The sequence below is a fragment of the Sitophilus oryzae genome, unplaced genomic scaffold (assembly GCF_002938485.1).
Source record: "Sitophilus oryzae breed Bouriz unplaced genomic scaffold, Soryzae_2.0 scaffold_1395_pilon_pilon, whole genome shotgun sequence".
In the NCBI taxonomy this organism is placed as follows: domain Eukaryota; kingdom Metazoa; phylum Arthropoda; class Insecta; order Coleoptera; family Curculionidae; genus Sitophilus; species Sitophilus oryzae.
Window position 1 is genome coordinate 696,901 of NW_022146054.1, and position 23,008 is coordinate 719,908.

Here is a 23,008-nt window from a genome sequence, read left to right on the forward strand (position 1 = left end):
CGTAAAGCTGCTTCAACTCAATTGACTACTCAATCGTTCGTTTGAAAAGCACTGATTGCCTGATTTGTTAGCAAATTCGAATGTTTCACACTATGAAATTTCGCGAAACCAGCTGAGACCCCTCAATCGTTCGTTTGAAAAGCACTGATTGCCTGATTTGTTAGCAAATTCGAATGTTTCACACTATGAAATTTCGCGAAACCAGCTGCTTCAACTCAATTGACTACTCAATCGTTCGTTTGAAAAGCACTGATTGCCTGATTTGTTAGCAAATTCGAATGTTTCACACTATGAAATTTCGCGAAACCAGCTGAGACCCCTCAATCGTTCGTTTGAAAAGCACTGATTGCCTGATTTGTTAGCAAATTCGAATGTTTCACACTATGAAATTTCGCGAAACCAGCTGCTTCAACTCAATTGACTACTCAATCGTTCGTTTGAAAAGCACTGATTGCCTGATTTGTTAGCAAATTCGAATGTTTCACACTATGAAATTTCGCGAAACCAGCTGAGACCCCTCAATCGTTCGTTTGAAAAGCACTGATTGCCTGATTTGTTAGCAAATTCGAATGTTTCACACTATGAAATTTCGCGAAACCAGCTGCTTCAACTCAATTGACTACTCAATCGTTCGTTTGAAAAGCACTGATTGCCTGATTTGTTAGCAAATTCGAATGTTTCACACTATGAAATTTCGCGAAACCAGCTGAGACCCCTCAATCGTTCGTTTGAAAAGCACTGATTGCCTGATTTGTTAGCAAATTCGAATGTTTCACACTATGAAATTTCGCGAAACCAGCTGCTTCAACTCAATTGACTACTCAATCGTTCGTTTGAAAAGCACTATTGCCTGATTTATTAGCAAATTCGAATGTTTCACACTTTGGAATTTCGTAAAGCTGCTTCAACTCAATTGACTACTCAATCGTTCGTTTGAAAAGCACTGATTGCCTGATTTGTTAGCAAATTCGAATGTTTCACACTATGAAATTTCGCGAAACCAGCTGAGACCGCTCAATCGTTCGTTTGAAAAGCAGTGATTGCCTGATTTGTTAGCAAATTCGAATGTTTCACACTTTGGAATTTCGTGAAACCAACTGCTTCAGCGCAATTGACTGCTTAATCGTTCGTTTGAAAAACACTGATTGCCTCATTTGTTAGCAAATTCGAATGTTTCACACTTTGGAATTTTGTGAAACCAGCTGCTTCAACTCAGTTGACTGCTCAATCGTTCTCTAATACTATCAATACTAGAGATAGCTGAAAAAACATTTAAATAATCAAATGAAAGTTAAAAATCAGATTTAAAATCTGAATAACTTATTGTAACACTATACATACCAAACAAATAGGCGGAAAAATATAGTGTTTAATAAACAATGCAAACGAATAATTACTACTATTGTATTTTAGGTTATTATTTTTTTATGTTGTTTTTAGTTAATGTCTTAATGTCTCCACTTCAGATATTTTGTGTTGAAATAATATTTTGAAATACAAATAAATCAGCTTAAAATGAGTATTATATTATTCTATATCCCCTTATTTTGTTCTATATCCCTAAAATCGGCTCAATGCACAGCTAATAGACACAATTGTTCTATATCCAAATCTAAAATCACTAATATCTTTTAAATAAAGCTTCTAAAAGTAAAATAAATACATATGTTTGATAGGTTTTTATATTATCTTTAATTTTTATGTTCAATAGAACCATTTTGGTATATAGCGTTCACGGATATCCAGTTTAAACTTTAAACCTTGTTTTCTCAGTTTCATCGAAATGGTCTATAGAACAATCTTATTCTAGGGTGACGTTGTGTCAAGAAACAGACACAATTATTAGAAACATTACATAAAACGTGTGCAAAAATGCTACTTGGGTAGGGTACGGTCTTATCTTTATTTTCTTCTCAGTCTCATAAATTAATTATTCACCGATGATGATACGGTACCATTTAAACGTACCTATACGAAACAACCCGCTCCTAAATCTTTATTAATACCGACTAGGGTGTTACACAAAGAATGCGTATGCGTATATACCGAACGTAAACACAGAAGTAGGCAAATCCCCAACGATGATTAATAGTTAAGAGGTAAACGTTCAGCCGCCGGACTAACAGAGTGCTAATAAGGATTTCCCATTTATCGTTAAATATATGTATGGTTCTTGTTTGCTTTCATCTTCACCGATCCAAAATAAATAGCCGGGGGGATTGGCGTAACTTACCCATATCAAACCTGAAACCTACGCTAGTGTCCCATTTTACGGAATTCCCTGCCTTTCGGGTCGATTGCATCCAGTTGTTGTTGGTCGTAAATTTCAAAAAGGTTGTTGTTGATTAAAATAGTTACGAGTTCATTCAGGCTTATTCTCTTAACACAGTTGAAATAAAGAGAGAAATTTACACTACTCAAAAACAGTTATAGCATGTTTAAATAAAGTAATTATAACATATTTCTAAATGAAGCATGTTTTTTTATTCATATTTTTTAGAATAAAAATGTCCTCTTCAATACCGGGTGCGTCTCAAAAGCGGCTTACCCCTATAACATTTCTATTTTTTCAGATTACAGAACGAGATTTGTTATGTTCGTATAAATTAGAATTGATTGACGTATTCAGTTGTTTTTGGTCACTTCCTGTTTCACCGGAAATTACTACAACTTTTGACTTTTAAATGACGCCCTTTGTGTTTCTTTTTTACTTTATTCGATAGAAAATGACACTCTGAATAGAATAACATATCATATGTCAACTTTTGACATTCTCGTTTAAAATAAAAATGTATTTTAAATTTCAATTTAGCGTGCCGTGGCGGTATTTAAAACATTAACTTCTTAATCAAGGAGCCTTGGAAAAATAAATTTGATCGTCTAATGTTTTTTGTGTCTTGTCCTGGTCGGTTAAAAGATGCCCAAATAGTATTTTTAATCATATCTCCATTTTTTCAAATAGAACGAGGGTGGCTCCTTAGCATATTTGTAAAAGGTATTTTTTTGCGAATAATTTGACACTTGGTATTTCAAGACAAAATGTCATGGCGTTATGAACCGCATGTTACAATTTCAAATAACCCATATGCGAATATGTCAAAAGTTGACATGTGATAAGTCACTCTATTCAGAACTTTGAATAAGAAGACTAAGGAAGGAGCATATGAAAAATCTTAGGTACACCGCGATGGGCCTCAAATATGGCCGACTTAAATTCCGGTTTATCAGTGTCGTTCTAATTTTATTTAAAAAATGTAAAACTATGATGTAAGGTAGACGTGGGGTAGACTCAATAATTTGTTGTTTAATTTTACGTTGTGAATAAATGTTGGTAGTTATTAAAATTGTTATAAAAATATATAATTCTAATAAAAATAGATAAGTTATAATAAGTATTTATTAACACAAACATCCGATACGCTACTGAAGCAGGTAAGTCAAATTAACGTATCTAAATTTTTTGACAAGTAATAAATAAAAGCTAAAATGCAAGAAAAATATATAATTTAGTTAATTTAAGTGAGTTTCATAAATGATCGGTTTACTACACGTATGTATATTTTATAGTCACTTACTAGCGAAAAGTTGTTCCATTATTTCACTCAATTTTTGCCGAGATCTACCGCACGCTACACAACCAACTATTTTAGAGTCTTTTTCGATAAATCGCGATAGTGTCACTGTTAATTTAAGTTCTGCCACAATTTCCATCTAGATTTCCTACCTTTATACAACTATCAGTAGTAGAATAAATAATAAATAACATAAAATAAGCTCCATAAAGACTGACAAATCCACAAAATTTCAAATCAAATTCAAATGTGTCAAATGAATCGTCAAACAGAACTGTCAAGGATCCCCACCCTAGAGAGCTTTTTTGGTGCCTTTTCCGCCCACCATGCATGAATACATGGATAGCATTATGCTCCTTCCTTAGTCTTCTTATTCATAGATTCAGAATGTAATTTCCTACCCAATAGAGTAAAAAAATACCGAGGGTGTCGTTTAAAAATCAAAAGTTGTAGACATTTCCGCTGAAACAGGAAGTGACCGAGAACAATTGAATACGTCGATCAATCCTAATTTATCATATGCTAACATACCAAATCTCGTTTTTTTATATAAAAAATATAAAAATTATAGGGGTGAGACACTTTTGAGATGCACCCAGTATTACGAATTATTTTGTGCATATCGGCAATAGACTTTCTGTTTATTGGGTAATTTTGTAAATAAAACCAAATCTAGATCTTTTCAAAACATGAATAATTATGAAGACATACGTTGTTACGAGATATTTGACAGAAGGTGGAACTCAACCCGCTGTAACGCTATCAAACGAGGGGTATAGTCAAGTTGGGATTGCACAAATTCTTAATGTTGATCAATTATCCATTAGTAGAGTATTAAGACCCTTCAGAAAAACTCAGAGTTATGCAAGACGTCATGTCCAAGGTAGACTAAGCTACAACAGCTACAAGAGCAGCCCAGAACAGATTTATACAATTAGAAATTTTGAGAAATCGTACAAACACAGCTACAAACTTACAAAATAAAATTTTTAAGACCAGCTTAGGATAAGTGATCAGACAGTAAGACACAGATTAAGAGAACACCATTTGAGACCAACTGGGCCAATACTCACAAGGGAACATCGAGTAGCCAGATTAGTATATAGAAGAGAACACCTGAACTGGACAGTTGCTGAATGGGGTAGAGTATTGTTTACTGACGTGTCCAGATTTACTTTATCAGCGAATGATAGTTGTGTAAGGGTATATGTAGAATGTAGAATGAGTAAGAGGGGGGGGGGGTAATCACTGCGACCTTAAAGATATTATTTTATTATTGTGCCCCCCTTCCTTGAGTCATCACACAGTCTATAACCCATCATACCCCTGTTGTAGAGGGGACAGGGTATTTCCCATCCTCTTCTGACAACAGTTCTTCCGCCGAGGGTACACACCTTCCACAGTTGGAGCTTGGCCCTCGTGCCTCCCTTCACAGTCGAGGAGCTTGTCTCCGGCTCAGTAACCTGTCAGGTGGTCTCTATTTCTGTCTGTCTCGTTTAAAATAAAGATCTGTCTCCATTTTCTCCACCTCTTTAACTTGGTCTCTCCTTAGACCTTATACCGGTGTTGTCCCGTATCTATAATAGACGATATGTCCCTCTTTCTCTATTGCCTCCTTGGATTTGAGGTCAATTCCTATTGTGAGGACCTAGGGTATATAGAAGAACTGGAATCCGATTTGTTCAGCATAATATTCGACAGCTGGATGCCTTTAGCGGAAGAAGTGTCTTAGTATGGACACATATTCAAGCTTGCACTGAATTGCTCGTTATCCGGAACCGTACATTGAATGCCCAAATATACATTACAGACATTCTTGAAGACCATGTAATTCCTTTTGCACCATTCATTGGCGAGGCATTCATTCTGATGTATGATAATACTTGCCGCACACGGCTGGCATTGTCAGAAGGCACATGGAAGATACAGATATTGAAGTAATGTATTGGCCACCAAGGTCGTCTGACCTTAATCCAATCGAACACCTGTTGGATCAACTCGGACGAGCCGTTAGAAGCAGGACTAACCCAAGACAGACTTTGGGTCAGTTGTCCGAAGCACTAATAGAGAAATGGAATGGTGTTACTGAACAATATGTACAAAACCTCATTTTAAGTATAGAAAGGTGATGTCAATCAGTTGTAAGAAATAGAGGGGGCAATACAATAATAATTTGTTATGTTTTCTTAGTTCTTGTAACGAGAAAAGTATATCTATTATTTGTTAATTGTAATAAATTTATTTTTAAAGACAAAGTATAAGGATAATTATTGATTCGAATTTCCTTTTACAGTATCCAAACTATTTAAAAACGTAATTCAAAGAATTTAACGTGTCTTGGTATTAAAATTAATATGTTTTGTAAACATATGCGATAATTGTTTTAAGCAGCATCTGAGACGGCTCCACAGAGGCCAGCTCTCCATCTTCGACATCAGGCGTACCAAGTAGTAATAAGGTGTTCTGTTGGTTCCCCATTTTCCCCACAGAATCTGCATGTGTTGTTGTTTCTAAGCTTCAATCTACTTATGGGTTTGGTTTGGCAGAACGGTTCTGGTCAAGTTAGTGGAGTGTTCGCTCCCTTTCTAGCTAAAAGGGTCAACGGAAAATATCCTATAAATTTTGATTTATTTGAGAGTATCAAAGTATACGTTTTTGCGGCATAAACGACCGAACTTTTTTTAACTTATAAGATTGATTTTTTCACCGCTTCAAGTGATTGTGGACCTAAGTATATGGTTTTAATTTCAACTCGATACCTCCACGCGTTCCCGAGATAAAGGATCTAGAGGTATTCTTCGAAAGGAAATAGTTCCCGGTTTCTCAAAGGACAGGTTTCTCAGGACCTATTCTACTAATATGCCGAAATACAGGGTGGTTCGAATTGTGTTTCGGAAACTTCGACAGCATATTCTGCAGATAAAAATAAGTAAAAAAGTTCGTATAAATGTAGGTCCTAAAATACTTAGTTTCGGAGATACAGGGTGTAGAAGTTTCATTATTATTTCGATTTTTTCCAAATAATTTCTGAAGCAACGTCAATATTTGGATGAAAATTGGTGGATGGGTGTTTTTTGACATGATAAATTTGATTTTGATGTCAATATGACACCCATTTGTAGGTGGCGCCACCTACATGTATTTTGACTGTTTTGAAGAGTAATAACTTTTCGTCGGTACCTGTATAAAACTACTGAGTAAAAAAATACACATTTACGACTTTTTCTACATATAAAAGGTCTCTTGGTAAAAATCGCTACGAGTAATGGTTCTCGAGATATTTGGAATCGAAATTATCAATACCTGTCATCATTGACATCAATTAAACATGTTGACTAAATAGTAATTAGACTGAAATCATAAATTTGAAATCTTTTTGTGTCAAAAGTTCAAAAGAAACAGTTTAATCATCATTTTTTCGCAGAAAAACTTATGATTAATTTAAAAAATAAAAATTTGTTATTTCAGTCAAATAACTATACTCTCAACGTGTGCTTATTTTTTGTCAATAATGACATGTATTGCTATTTCCATTCTAAATATCTTGAGAAGACACATTTTTTACATAAAAAGTCATGGAAATGTATATTTTTTTAGTCAGTGGTTTTATACTGGTACGGTCGAAAAGTTAATACTCTTCAAAACAGTTAAAACACATGTAGGTGGCGCCCCCTACAAAGAGGAGTAATTTTGACATCAAGATCAAATTTCTCGTGTCACAAAACTCCCAGATACCAATTTTCATCCAAATATTGATGTAACTGCACAAATTGTTTGGAAAAAATCGAAATAAAAATCAAACCTCTACACCCTGTATCTCCGAAACTAAGCATTTTAGGACATACGTTTATACAAACTTTTTACTTATTTTGATCTGTAGAATATGCTGCCGCAGTTTCCGGAATACTGTTCGGACCACCCTGTATAATAATATGCGACGGTAGCACGATACTAGTCGGGAGTGGGGAGTTCAAGACGTATGTTATCGATCCCGGATCGAGAGGAACTAGAGGAACTGAGAAAAATATTAGTTCACGACTCACGTACGGATCGACCAGCGCGATCGTAGCCTAATGTTAAGTGGTAGTGGAGAGTGCCATGGACCGAAAGGACTGAGAGGAACTAGAGGAACTAGTTAAAAGACTGGTTCACGGGAATCTATTCAGTTCGCAGATCCGAATCCGATAATGCAAGGCGACGACGATGGATCCGGTCTTGTCTATTGCCGCGGCCGGCTTAATTACCACAGAAAATTGTCGTGGATATTGTTTTTAATTTTTAGTTTTTTCTTTGAATATTTTATGGGAATGTTTCACTTTATGTCCCTAAAATTAAGAAATATCGTATAAAATACAGTAGATATTCTGACTTTTTAGACAAAAACTAAAAGCTTGAAGTGCGGAAAAATGCAATTTTACGAGAGAAAACTTTACCTTCATATTTATCATTTAGCTTCACCTACACATGTGGCAATATTAAATATTTTATTATTTGCTTCAATTGATTTGTGATATTATATTTTGTTAAACTCTGATTTGAGTTTCTTTTTTAATTTTTTGTTTTTAGCTGCAACATATGTAATTACACGTCTCGTTATATTTCGAACATTATAAAAATTATACAGATCATACTGTGAATAGTTCTGACTTATAACGAAACCCATGAGCAAGTAACGGGGATGTCAATGTCGGGAACTAATGTGAACTAAAGACCTAGTTCAAAGAAATATTCCTTTGGAGGAACTAGAAGTAACTAACTAGTTCCTCCCACGGAACTAGAATTCCCACCTTTAAAAGGATCTTGACAGCCAGACGTACGGACGGACAGACAACAAAAGGTTCGGTTTTTTTCTTTTGAGTTACGGAAAGACTTTGTTACACAAGTTTTCATGCAAAATCACGGTAATAAACTAGTCGACGTGGCCCATGTGTAAAAATTAACCGGAGACCCGTCCACGGCAGAAAATTAATTTACATTGCCGACGTCTAATGAATTTTTAATTTCTTTATTAGTAAAAGGCATCGAGCGCCCACCAAAATAAAGGCCCATTGAAAGCCGAACTAATGGTGTTTGTTCTCTATCCGTCCTCTTCTTTCCTTAATGTTCTATCGCGGCCTTCTCTCTCCATCTCCCACTCTTCTTTGGCCGTTTTCTTTTCGTCCTTAATGAACTTAGCTTGCAGGAAAAGCTTCGGGTGTATTACCAAGAAAAACGATTAAGTATAATAATAAGGTAGCGCTCGACGTTACAGATTTCCGGCCGCATTATTGAAAGTATTAAACAGCCCTAATACGATTTTAATCGGAGCATTTGCTTCGGATCGTCTTTTGATCGAGGTGGCCGTTGTTCGGACGGTTTTCACCTAAATGTTTTCACGCCTTGTAATTTAAAAACAATAAACAAAAGGCGGCGTTTGTTAATAGAAAATTAAAAATGATTCTTCACTTCAAGTAAACCTGGTAATTTATGATCAGTTATATTTATGAAACCATCATATATTTTTTTCGAAGATACTCTAGGAGAATATGCTTTTAAAAGGGTACCAATAAAAAAGTTGCCGCACAACTATCTTTAATGAATAATAATAATAACTGATTTTGGAGACGACATTACGTTCATAAAAAACGGGAACCAACTGAAAGCGGAACTGAAGAATCTGGAAGACTCCATCCGTAACTTGGAATGGGTGTCCTCCAACGGTCTAAGACACTCGAAAAAGTTCCTTAGAACTTATGACCGAGAAAAATCAAAAGTTTTCCTTGATTTAAGTAAAAACAATCTTCGGATTGTCACGGGGTTTCTAACAGGACACTGTCTCCTCAACGAACACCTCAGTAGGCTGAAACTGAGAAACAAAGGCGAATGCAGATTTTGTGGGGAAAATGGGGAAACACCAGAACACCTTATCACTGAGTGCGCCGAGACGACGACCATTCGTGCCATGAACCTTGGCACGTCTGATGTCGAGGATGGAGAGCTGGCCTCTGTGGAGCCGTCTCAGATACTGGCTTTTCTTAAAGCCCTGAGACTGTATGATGAGTTATAACTCGTTATAACTCAAGAAAGGGGAACACACAATAGATCTATAAGGTCGCGGTGATTAACTCCCCTTCTAAACATTCTACATTCTACATTCTACGTTCATAAAATTTTTGGATCATCTATATGTCAAACTAAAGCTATTTTTATTTTGTGCATGATGTTATAAAAGTGTCTATCAAAACTTGCCACAAATAGGGGTTGCTTTTGGTATTACAATGGCTAAATTACTAACCTTTGGTGTTACAATAGCTAAATAAAAAACTAATTGATCACAATACACCAAAAAATTTACCGTTAAAACTGTATGTGCATTTTGCTAACCATTTTAGTATCATCAACACCGGTCTTGGTCTTACTTATTGTCCTTTTGGACCGTTGTCTCTGTTCATACTATCTTTACATTTATTAATTCTGATGCTGTCATATGTATCTAATTGCCTGTAATTTGAGACTTGTTTAATTAATTTTAAATTATTAAGATCTATACAATTTTCACTATCAACAATATGTTCAGCAACGCAAGATTTGTCCGGTTTACCATATCTTATCTGAGCGAAATGTTCTATAAAATCTAGTTAATATTGATTTTCTAGTTTGCGCAACATATTTCTGATTGCAATCTTTACAAGAAATTTCATAAATACCCGACCTTTTCAATGGAGGTATTTTATCCTTAGAATTACCTAATAATTGTTGTAATTTATTATTAGCACACGAGTTTATAATTGACATTCTTAAAAATTCTTTTTAGACCACGGGATGACTCTAAAATCGGAAAATATTTATACCTACGTAAACTTATACCTACGTTTTCTAATTACAATTTTTATCAACTAATGAAGTAGAATATCCATTACACTCAGCTACATTCCTAATGTAATTTTTTTCTATTTCATATATTTCGGAAAACTAAGTAATCTATGAACTAAAAAATTTAAACTAGTCAGCTTATGTTGAACACTATGATATGACTCATTAAGGATATATCTACTTGTAGTGGTATTTTTTCTATAGATATCAAATTCCAGACAATTATTAGTATTTCTAAGAACTACTACATCTAGAAATGGTAATTTGTCGCTGTTCTTAATTTTATATGTAAGTTTAATGGAAGGAAAACGACTTTTTAATTTAGAAATAAAATTATTTATGGTGTCTGAATTTGTATCAAATGCAACAAAAATATCATCCACATACCTAAACCTTACTCTTGAAAAATACTGAAACTGATTTTTAGCCTCCACTTCAAACCTGCTCATGAATAAATTAGCCAAAAATGAAGACCCATTGCCATATCTTTCCGCTGTTCAAAAAAGTTATTATTAAATTGAAAACAATTTTGTTTCGTAGATAACGATGTAAGCTCAATATATTCAATCACAGTTTTGTTGTCGACACCATTTGCGTTCAGTAATTCATTCAAGTAGACTAAAGTATGTGGAATTGGAACAATTGGGGACAACGAAGGTTCATCAAAGGAGACCAAAATTTCACCATCACGTAATGTTATATTTTTAATTTTGTTAATAAACTCTATGTCGTTTTTAAATGAGAAAGAGGGTTCATGATTAGGTAAATGTTCGAACTCCTTTGATAACCATTTTGCCAAATTATAAGTCGGTGATACCTCGAACACTGTCATCAAACGAAAAACTTCTAGAACTGGAAGAAGAACTTAAGAATATAAAATGGGACATACTGGGTATAAGTGAAGCCCGCAGGATAGGAGAGGGACAGGTTGTTTTGAAGTCCGGAAATACATTATGCTACTCAGGTGAAGAAACTGCCATAAGAGGCGTTGGAATCCTAGTCCACAAAAAACACAAAGATATGATTGTAGATGTCAAAAACATAAGCCCACGTTCATATGTTTAACAATCAAATTAAATAAAAAATACTCTGTAAAGGTTATTCAGGCATATGCACCAACTACCGAAAGTACAGATGATGAATTGAAGAACTTTTACGAAGATGTATCCACTGCTCTACAAAATGGAAAAACACACTATACCATGTTAATTGGAGATTTTAATGCCAAAGTTGGTAGCAAACAAGATGAAGCGGAAACTTCAGTCAGCTATTATCGATTGGGAAGCCGAAACGAAAGAGGTGATACACTGATAGATTTCGCACACTACAACAAATTATATATAATGAACACCTTCTTCAAGAAAAGAAACAGCAAAAAGTGGACATGGACCAGTCCAGATAGCAAAACCCGAGGGGTGTCTCACTATTGGAATTACCTGTACATTTTCTTGGCAGTCGCTGGCAGTCACTGGCAGTCTTATGGCAGTCTTATGGCAGTCGCCTATAATAATTAGCATTGGCAGTCGCTTAGCAGTGGAAGGATATTTTGGCAGTACGTGTACAGTTTTTTCCCGAGTGAGACACCCCTCGGCAAAACCAAAAACGCAATTGATTTCATAATCAGCAATAGAAAAGATGTAATCAAAGACGTAAGTGTATTAAACAGATTTTCGATAGGAAGCGATCACCGCATTGTAAGAGCCGAGATAAAAATAACTATAAAGAAGGAAAGAACTAACATGATACTCAAGAAAAACCACAAGAAATGGGTAGCTCCTGAAAATAAAGATTCTTATAAGGAATGTACAGCCTCAAATCTAAATTATGAAAATACTACTACGATAGACGAAATATACGAAAACATCAAAGAGGCCACTCAAACGGCTATCGAAAAATTTTGTCCCAAAAAAGTAAAAGAACAAAAACTGAATCAAAGAACAAAACTTTTAATGAAACAGAGAAGAGATATGGAGGACAAGAGTACACAAGAATATAGAACTTTAAACAGAGAGATATCCAAAGAAATCAGAAAGCATAGGAGGCAACAGGATACGGAAAAAATTAGGAACGTCATAGAGAAGAATCAAAGTTTGAAGGTAATGAGAAATAGTACAATGGGAAGAAAAGAAATACAAAAGATCAAAGATATGCACGGCAACATAGTAACACACAAACAGGAAATCCTACACTCTACTAAACTTTTCTATCAAGAACTTTACACATCAAAACAGCAGGGGATCAAAACCGACATCCGAAAGGTAATAAATCAGGGGTCGGAAGAAATTCCAGAAATAATCGAGGAAGAAATTATCAGTGCCCTTATAGATATGAAAAACAATAGAGCTGCCGGCGACGATGGGCTGGTAATAGAGTCAATCAAAGAAGGAGGACCAGAAATCATCAAAGCTTTAAATGTCCTATTTAATAAATGCATTGAAGAAGAAATAACCCCATCACAGTGGAACAACGCAACCATCATTATTGTACACAAGAAAGGTGACGTTACAGACCTTAAAAACTATAGGCCCATCAGCCTTCTTATCCACGTATACAAATTATTTACTAAAATACTAACCAAGCGTTTGACAAATAAAATAGACATTTTTCTTTCGAGCGAACAAGCAGGTTTCCGATCAGGTTACGGAACAAATTACCATCTTCTGACAGTCAAGGTCCTTATCGAGAAATGCATTGAGTATAATAGACCACTAATGCTTGTCTTCGTGGATTTCGAGAAGGCCTTCGATTCGGTAGACCAGTGGAAGCTTCTAGAGACACTAAGTGAGAGTCGCATCGATCATCGATACTCCTCAATCATAAGACATAGATATGATAATGTCACGACAAACGTCAGAATATCGACAAATCAATGCACAGACAAATTCAATATCGATCGAGGGGTAAGACAAGGCGACACACTGTCTCCTAAACTATTCGTTGCTGTGCTAAAAAGTATGTTAAAAAGGATAAACTGGGATTCAACAGGAATTAACATCGATGGCAAATTGATAAATCATCTCTGTTTTGCAGATGACATTATTTTAATAACAGACAACATACAGGAGGCACAGAATATGCTGAATATGCCGAATGATGCTTCGGAAAAAGTCGGTTTGAAAATTAACTTGTCAAAGACACAATACATGACAAACCTAGTACTAAGTGGAAATTTAAACATTAATAACATACCTTTGGAACAAGTGTATATATATAAATACTTAGGGCATGAGATCGGTATTAGAAGGGATAATCAGACCCACGAAATTTTACGAAGAATAGGTTTGTCGTGGGCGGCATTTGGCAAACTAAGGCATATACTGAGATCTGATATTCCCATATGTTTAAGAAGAAAGATCTTTAACCAGTGTGTCTTGCCTGTCCTCACGTATGGAGCTGAAACGCTTACTTTGACAAAAAAGAACATACATAGAATACAGGTCATGCAACGGAAAATGGAAAGGTCCATGTTGGGAGTTACACTCAGAGATAAAATATCCAATCATACAATACGAAATCGAACAGGAGTAAGAGTTGCGGTGATATCTGTCTTACATCTTAAATGAAATTGGGCAGGACATGTGGCTAGGATGACAGATGTACGGTGGACAAAGAGACTTGTGGAATGGAGACCGAGACACGAGGCCTATAGAAGCAGAGGACGACCTCCTAGTCGATGGACGGATGACATTAAGAGGGTGGCTGGAAACTGGATTCAAGTGGCACAAAATAGAAGGAAATGGCTAGGGTTAAGGGAGGCTTTTGTTCAGCAGTGGACGGTATAAGCTAAATGATGATGATGATGATACCTCGGTTACCTCGGATACCTCTGTTTGTATTATCTTCACTTGGTCAGTAGCAACCGAGTTCCTTTATAAATGCTAAATTTGTAAATAACAGTTTAGCTTTAATCATCTGCTGATGATGCTAACACGGTTAGCAAAACGCGTGTTCGTCTTTTAAAAGTGTTTTGGTGTATTGTGGTGATTTAATGTTTTATTTTGCCTTTTTTTTGTTAATGGTTTAAGATTTTTAGAGTAATTTTTTCGTTAAGAAGTTTAAGAACCATATCTCTAAATTATAAAAAAAATAAAATATTATATACAGGGTCCGGCAATAGTGCGTCGGGCATCTGCAGCTCATAGAATAAAATATTTGAAAATTTTGTTTTAGTGCAAACCTAAAGTATGTACCAGGATGTATTTCAGGAAAATATTTTAACTTCTATAGGGTGGCTCAAAAAAGTGTGGGTGGACGTGGATGATTTTTTTTAAATGGAACACCCTGTATATTATTGCATTTGGATTCCTTTCAGATCACTTTACATACACCTAAGATATAAATAAATATATTTCGATAGTTTCAGAGATATTAAAAAATAAATCAAAAATATATATTTTTCAGCGCTTCTTAAAAAAATTATTAAAAATACAAGAACTGTTCTGAAATCAAAACTATATTAGGTATTTACTTTAGATAGTCTGTACTTACTTTGCTATAAATATGAATATCGTAAATTATACAGGATGTTCAAAATTCTACGCCAAACTTTCTAAAATATAAAATAATTTTTCTTTGTTTTTTTTAAATGGAACACCCTGTATATTATTTTTTTATTGGATGGAGAGTTTAAAAATGAACATTTTTTGTATTTAGAGTATTTCAAAATTCTTAACGGTTTGGCAGATACACGCAGTATTATTTCATATTCTAGGAGCTACAGATGCCCGACGCACTATTGCCGAACCCTGTATATGACATGTCCTTTTTCATGAAATAAAAATATTTTCTCCCATTATTATGTTTATATAAACCAACGCAGAAATGTTTATTTAAGAATAAAGTTATACAAAAAATGTTGAATTATTCATGTAACAAATATTTGAATTAATAAATTAATAAGAAATGGTATGATAATGATGAATACATAAATAATGAGTAAGTTTTTAGGTCAAAATTTTTATGAAATCAAAACAACTCGAAGATAAAAATATCCCCAAAATGTTTTCTAGATGGCTTCATAAAAACCCTGTCTTGAGGTTTTTATACAAATAGGACCGAAAATTACATTGCGTCATTACTTTATCTTAAAGGAACAAAAAAGCCCTTTTTTGTTTGTCGGTAACAAAACACCGGTTTATGTTTTTATCAAAACCGTTTTTTTTTCCACGGACTTAAATATTTTTTGTATTGTACTTCGAGAAAAGCTTTTTTAAACCAAGACGAATGCTAGCTAGATTTCTATATAGGGTGCTACAAATTCGGGGTACGAGCATTGGTATCCCGGTAACCGTAAGCACATTTACAATGCCTCCTATGCGAAACCAATTGCTCGTCTCTACTAGTTAGGAATTGCACTGCATCAAAGTGCACTCCAATCCCTACTCGGGCAGCATATTCGGAATTCGCCGACACATTAGCCGCTCGGGAAAGTTCGGCTGCTGCGTAAAGTACCGACGTATTAGACTAATACGTCGGCGATTTACGATGTGCTCGAAATATTGTTTCTTTCTTCGCAAATTTGTAAATCGGATTAATTTGATCTGCGTCTATAATGGGTAATAGTAATTTTTTATGATCAATAAGTAATCGTCTGTAGGTAGTTGGTTTTCATTGTTTTCCAGTGATTAGCACATTTCGAGCAGATTGCTAATTCAAAAACATGGATTTTAGTACATTACCAGCCGTACCTGATAAAGAAATAGCCTCCAATAAACTAAGATTGCAGATTACTGCTAATATCAAATTTTAGATATGTTGCTTTTTGCAGAGAAATTAAATAATAACAGTAATGTTATTAATGTATCGTTAATACAAAATAAATAGCTATAGCACAGATAACATGCTTTTGTTTATACTGCGCAAAAGTCTTCTGCGCTTTCATGTGAATGCTAGATACCATACGATCGAAAAAAATGGCGTCAAAACTGCCTTGGAAATAAAGAGAGCTGTCATTTTGTATGTAAAATTATATAGGGAATGTCATTCATTGATCGTCATTTCCAAACCAACTAAACGCTGTTTTTTTTTATCATACGGTTCTTGCGATAAGTCATAAAACTTAACTTACCCTTTATTAAGGCTCCAATCATTGTATTATTGACATGGAAGCTTAAACCTGGTTAGCGAGTAAATTTTAGTTTATTATTATTTTATTATAGAATGGAAAACAGACTTGTTAAATGTTGGAAGAGAAATCTTTTTGAAAGAGTTTCAAAAACATTTTAAGATTGGCTCTGAGACTACGTCTAATAAGCATTTAAGATATTTTATCACTACCATTTTGATGGCAAATAAAAGAAAAATAGGGAACCAAACCAAACCAAAACATATCTAACCAAAGAAATCAAAACACGCTGTAAACTAAAACGCGTCTGTTTACGAATTCCAATTGCCGAGTACTTTTCAAATCTTACTATATTTTACAATATTTTATCAATGAATGAAAATGGTACACTTCCGCAAGATGTTTTTTAGCGTGTCTACGTTCGCCACCCTCGTTCCATTTGAAAAAATTGATATATTATTAAAAATACGATTTGAACATCTTTTAACCGACCAGGACAAGACAGTAAAAACATTAGGCGATCAAATCTATTTTTCCAAGGCTCCTTGATTAAAAAATGAGTGTTTTTAACACATCCATGATACCCTAGATTGAAATTTAAAATACAATTTTGTTTTAAGCATTCTATTCAGAGTGTCATTTTCTGTCGAATAAAGTAAAAAATACCTAGAGGGGCCATTTAAAAATCAAAAGTTGTAGTGATTTCCGGTGAAACAGGAAGTGGCCGAAAATAATTGAATAGTTACTTATAGGGGTGAGCCACTTTTGAGACGCACACATTATGCATTTTCTTATAAATATCATTTTTAACATATATGTATACAGGGTTGTTCACCACATACGACACGGAGTATTGTAGCTAAACGATGAGATTTTTACAAATTTTAAGTTTTGGGTTCGTTGAAGGACTATTAGAGCTACAATTTAGAAATAATTTTACAAGATACAGAGTGTCCCAAATAAGTAAAAAATATCAAAGATGTATTTTTTTAAATGGAACACCCTGTATATTATTAAATTTCTAGTTTCTATGATTAAAATAAAGGTAAATTTGATTAAGGTTTATTATATTTAAACCTTACCGTTTTTGAAATAGTTTCAATTTTGTGAAATTGCAGTAAAAATTTTAAGGCTTCATTTCACCAAGGGTATAAAAGTTTTTAATACTAAATATTTACTGAAGTTTATTTATTGTTCAATTATTGTGTTGCAATAATAAAAATTATACTACCTTACACAGAGTATCTAAAAATTTATTTTAAATAATTATTAGCTTCAAACGGCAAAAACTTGTTTAATTTAAATAGAACACCCTGTATATTTTACAAGAATCAGATGCACAACTAAATTGTCTATCAAATTATGTTATACCGTTTTTTACCTATCTCTTTAAGTTTCCGTAGAAAATGCATTTTCTTGTAATTTAGAACTTATTTATCAATATACCCATGGAATTTTAGATTATTTTTAAAGATGTACCAAATTTTTAAAGAGTACAGATACTAATATTGTCGATATAATTTGTTTATTTCATTAAAAAATAAAAAAAAAAAGTTTGATAACTTATTATTATATTTATTTCTGACTCAATCCACATTTATTTATTAACGAACACACAATTAAGTATGTAATTAATTAGTATATGGGCGGAAATAATGGGGTTATATTTAATTTTAATGGTATCCTCTTTTATAAAGATTTAAATAGTTTTCTTTTTGCATACAAACGGGCTAGTAATATTATCGTTTTGCTAAAAACGATAATATTACTAGCCTGTACATTTTGTACATTTGTTGCTTTAAAAACAATCTAAAATGTCAATATTCCATGGGTATATTGATAAATGAGGTCTAAATTATAAGAAAATGCATTTTCTACGATAACTTGAAGGGATAAGTAAAAAATGGTATAATACAATTTGATTTTGTATCTGATTCTCCTAAAATATACAGGGCGTTCCATTTAAATTAAAGATGTTATTGGCGTTTAAAGCTAGAAATTATTTAAAATAAATTTTTAGACACTCTGTATAAGGTAGTATTATTTTTATTATTGCAACACAATAACTGATCAATAAATAAACTTCAGTAAATATTTAGTATTAAAAACTTTGATACCCTTGGAGAAATGAAGCCTTAAAATTTTTACTGCAATTTCACAAAATTGAAAATATTTCAAAAACGGTAAGGTTTAAGTATAAGAAACCTTAATCAAATTTACCTTTATTTTAATCGCAGAAACTAAAAATGTAATAATATACAGGGTGTTCCATTTAAAAAAATACAACTTTGATATGTTTTACTTATTTGGGACACTCTGTCTTTTAAATTGTACCTCTAATAGTCCTTCATCGAACCCAAAACTTGAAATTTGTAAAAATATAATCGTTTAGCTACGATACTCCGTGTCGTATGTGGTGAACAACCCTGTATACTTGGTCATTATCTGTCAATTGCAATCGTAAAAATTTAGATTTACAGCAAAAAAACAGTATCTTAAATATAGATAGGTATAATAAAGCAACTTTTACTCTTAATTTCTCACAAAAACATTTTATCATAAATATACTGTGCTTTTCCTTTGGGGGGGGGGATACCGGAATGGGCCGAACTATTTTTCCTAAATATTTGAAACTACCATTGAATATTTTATTGAGCTACTGGAGTTATTTCAACCTATAGAGATAGTGCACCGTAAGAATTTCTAAAATAGACTAAAAAATTATTTAGACATAATTTTGTATTTTAATTTTTTTTTGTACAGGGTGAGTCAACGATAGGGTAAAGTCCATTATCTCATTTGTTTCTAGGTTTACAAAAAAATGTTAAATACAAAAGTTATAGGGAAGATAAAGATACACATTTTAAAATTATTATAGAGTATACAAGGTGCTTCAAAAAAGTGTGGCGGATATAACATATGTTTTTTTAAAGGCAACACCCTATTTTTTATTTCATTTTTAGATTCTGCGTAAAATACTATAATTTTTTTATATATAACGTTATATACCTAAAATTAATAGTTTTTGTAATACTTAAATTTGTTTATACAAATGTTAAATTGCAGTGTGGAAAAAATTGTCAGTTGACCATTGTTTCTGAAGTTGGAATACCAAAATTTGGTATGAGAGTTCTATAGAGATTAAAAAGAAGATATATGTTAAGATATTTTAGTTAAATGCTACAGGGAGGTCAAAATATATTTATGAATTTCAACTACTTAAAATTAAAAAATCTCAAATTTTTTAAATGGCACACCCTATATATTTTCATTTTTTCTGATAGATTTTGCAAAGCTCTTCAACTTTTATTATGTATGTCATATACCTATTTTTAATAGTTTGCGATTTATTCCATTTTTTTTTTCTATTTTTACCCTAATTTTTAATACAATTACGCTATAACATCATAGTTGCCGTGACAAAACAAACATATTTATTACTTATTTTTAACAAGTAGTTTAATAATTAGTCACAACTGTTATTATTAGTCAAAATTAACTAACTTTACTCATATAAACTAAAATCGTAGTCGTGAATTTCTTGGTGTATTTCTATATTATGAAAGATGACATTTGAATTTTCCGTCGCGCGTCGGGCCGAATAGCCACAGATTAGGGTAATACTAACTAGATTACCTAATTATTGACGACTACTGATATTGAAATTTTCTCCGACATACAGTAATTTTTTTTTCCCGTAGTAATTCTGGTTTATAATTCATTTCGTAAAGCCAATATTACTACTACCACAAAACCGTCCCATTGAAAATATAATACAATATAATATGAAAATGTTTTCTAGATAATCTACATCTATTCTTATAGTACTTAGCAAAGTACTATATAATATATAGTACTGAACCAAAAAATATGTTTATTTTGGCTTGTTCGTGTATATCAGTCACATTGACTAATCCATTTTTAGGAAAATGTGAAACTATTACCTCTACCTTCTACCATTTATACTTATTACAACAAATTAAACTAAAATTCACCTTTTGTTCTTAACTTGCTTAACAGACATATGAAATATTGATAATAATTATTATTTTTTGTTATGGTAACTATGATGTTATAGCGTAATTGTATTAAAGATATGGGTAAAAATAGAAAAATTTGAATAAATCGCAAATTATTAAAAATAGGTATATGACATACTTAATAAAAGTTGAAGAGCTTTGCAAAATCTATCAGAAAATATCAAAATATATAGGGTGTACCATTTAAAAAATTTGAGATTTTTTAATTTTAAGTAGTTGAAATTTATAAATATATTTTGAACACCCTGTAGCATTTAACTAACATATCTTAACATATATCTTCTTTTTGATCCCTATAGAACTGTCATACCAAATTTTGGTATTCCAACTTCAGAAACAATGGTACCACTGACAATTTTTTACCACACTGCAATTTAACATTTGTATAAACAAATTTAAATATTACAAAAACTATTAATTTTAGGTATATAACGTTATATATAAAAAAGTTATAGTATTTTACGCAGAATCTAAAAATGAAATAAAAAATAGGGTGTTGCCTTTAAAAAAACATATGTCATATCCGCCACACTTTTTTGAAGCACCTTGTATACTCTATAATAATTTTAAAATGTGTATCTTTATCTTCCCTATAAATTTTGTATTTAACATTTTTTTGTAAACCTCGAAACAAATGAGATAATGGACTTTACTCTAACGTTGATTCACCCTGTACAGGGTGGTCGAAATTGGTCTGCAAAACCGATACAGATGTCATGGGCTCGATTTCTGCATGAGACACGTTTAATGGAGTAAACTGCCTGTTGATATTTTCTCTTCCAACTGAGATACGGGGTCTTTTTGAATTTTTTACAATTTGGAAAATTGTCCATAACTTTCGTATTTTGCGGAATAATAAAATTCTGTAGCACAATCCAGTAGCGTAGTGAGTTTTTTCTATACATGCTCTTTTTGTCAGAAATAATAAAAACTATAATTTTTTAGTTTTGTTCTTTGTTTATTGCATCAATTTCAGTTGTAATTACTAATAGTAATAATTACTATTACTACTAATAATAGAATGTTAATTTACCTTTTCAAAAGCCTTTAGTTATGCAGATAAATTATAATATAGAATATTAAATTGTGATAAAAAATAATTAGGCAACTAGGTCAACACCAAATCAAGGCCCGCTTCGATACAAATATAAAAAACCTAATATTTCTCTTATTCTTAGAGATAAATAATAACTTTATGTAGTTCGACGCCAGCATTTTTTTAAGTTCATAGCCAACTATGATTTCCATTTAAAAAATTATATTTTTTATTATTTCTGACAAAAAGAGCAAGCATAGAAAAAAACTGACTACGCCACTGGATTGTGCTTAAAAAAGTGCCTTAAGAACGTTTTTACAGAATTTTATTGTTCCGCGAAATAAAAAAGTTAATAAGCAATTTTCAAAATGGTAAAAAAATCAAAACGACCCCGTATCTCTGTTGGCAGTGAAAATATGTATTTCAGAAATACGTATTTCAGAAATCGAGCCCATGACGTCTATGTCGGTTTGGTCTATTTACTCAGGAAATAGGTTTTCTCTGTTAAAACAGACTAATTTCGACCACCCTGTACATTGTCTATTGTCATTAATTTAAAGAAGTTATCACTGTTCAGTTTTTGTGGAAAATAAACATCGGAATTGATTTTATTGTAAACTTGTTTTGTTCAGACAACAAAATTCAGTCGTTAGTATCAATAGATAGAAACTTAATTCCTTTTATTTTCTCAAGAGCATGTTCATTAAACCAAGCTAAAACAATAACTTTAAAGAAAATCGGGAAATAGAAAGATATACAGTGTCGGTGTTTATTCTCTCGTAAAAATCGTCACTGGCCGGATTTCAAGAGAAAATTCAGTTCAGCGGGTTTGTTTCCAGCCAAATGGATTATGTTACTCATACCGAAACAACTCGCAGTTAAAAAGAGCCTTTTTATCATTGTTATACTTAGTTTCGAATAGTTTTCCTTTTATTTATATCATAAGTCGGGATTTGATGTCGCTTTGTTTTAGAATTAAGTGAAAACAGACAAATTTTAAATGTTTTGATAGATGAAATCTCTTGCATATTCAAGTAACCTTTTATATAATATTAGTATGAACCTCTATTATGTTATTCCAACAAAATATTTTTAGTATTGAAAATACTTCTAGCCGCGTTTATATGGGACCCATCTTTGAAAAAACGACATGCTAGAGGCAATAACCTGCCTAATCAACTTGTCAACACGTAAGTCGATAATAGAGCAAGGCCGTCCGAGGGCCGGAATGAGGTCTTATTAGTGTGGGCCAACTATTTTATTGATATGGGTGTTTAGTCTCTGAAAGCCCATATTATTATAAAGAAGAATATGCGTCAAGGCATGGGTTGTTAAGTACAGTGTGTCCCATTTTGGTTGAAATCATAGGGTATCTCCGTTATTAGTGAAGATAGAAGGGTGCGGTTTGCACAAACCTGTCCCACTTTTTCGCCAAACGGAAGAT

At 33.0% G+C, this 23,008-nt stretch overlaps 1 protein-coding gene across 1 annotated transcript in view; it reads left to right on the forward strand.

The window, feature by feature from the left end:
• Positions 1 to 12,163: 12,163 nt before the first annotated feature.
• Positions 12,164 to 23,008, forward strand: part of LOC115875746 — a 39,339-nt gene continuing 28,494 nt past the window's right edge. The window contains exon 1 of the mRNA XM_030891258.1: positions 12,164 to 13,324. Within this exon, the coding sequence (XP_030747118.1) occupies positions 12,164 to 13,324 (1,161 nt within the window). The remainder of the gene's footprint in view (positions 13,325 to 23,008) is intronic.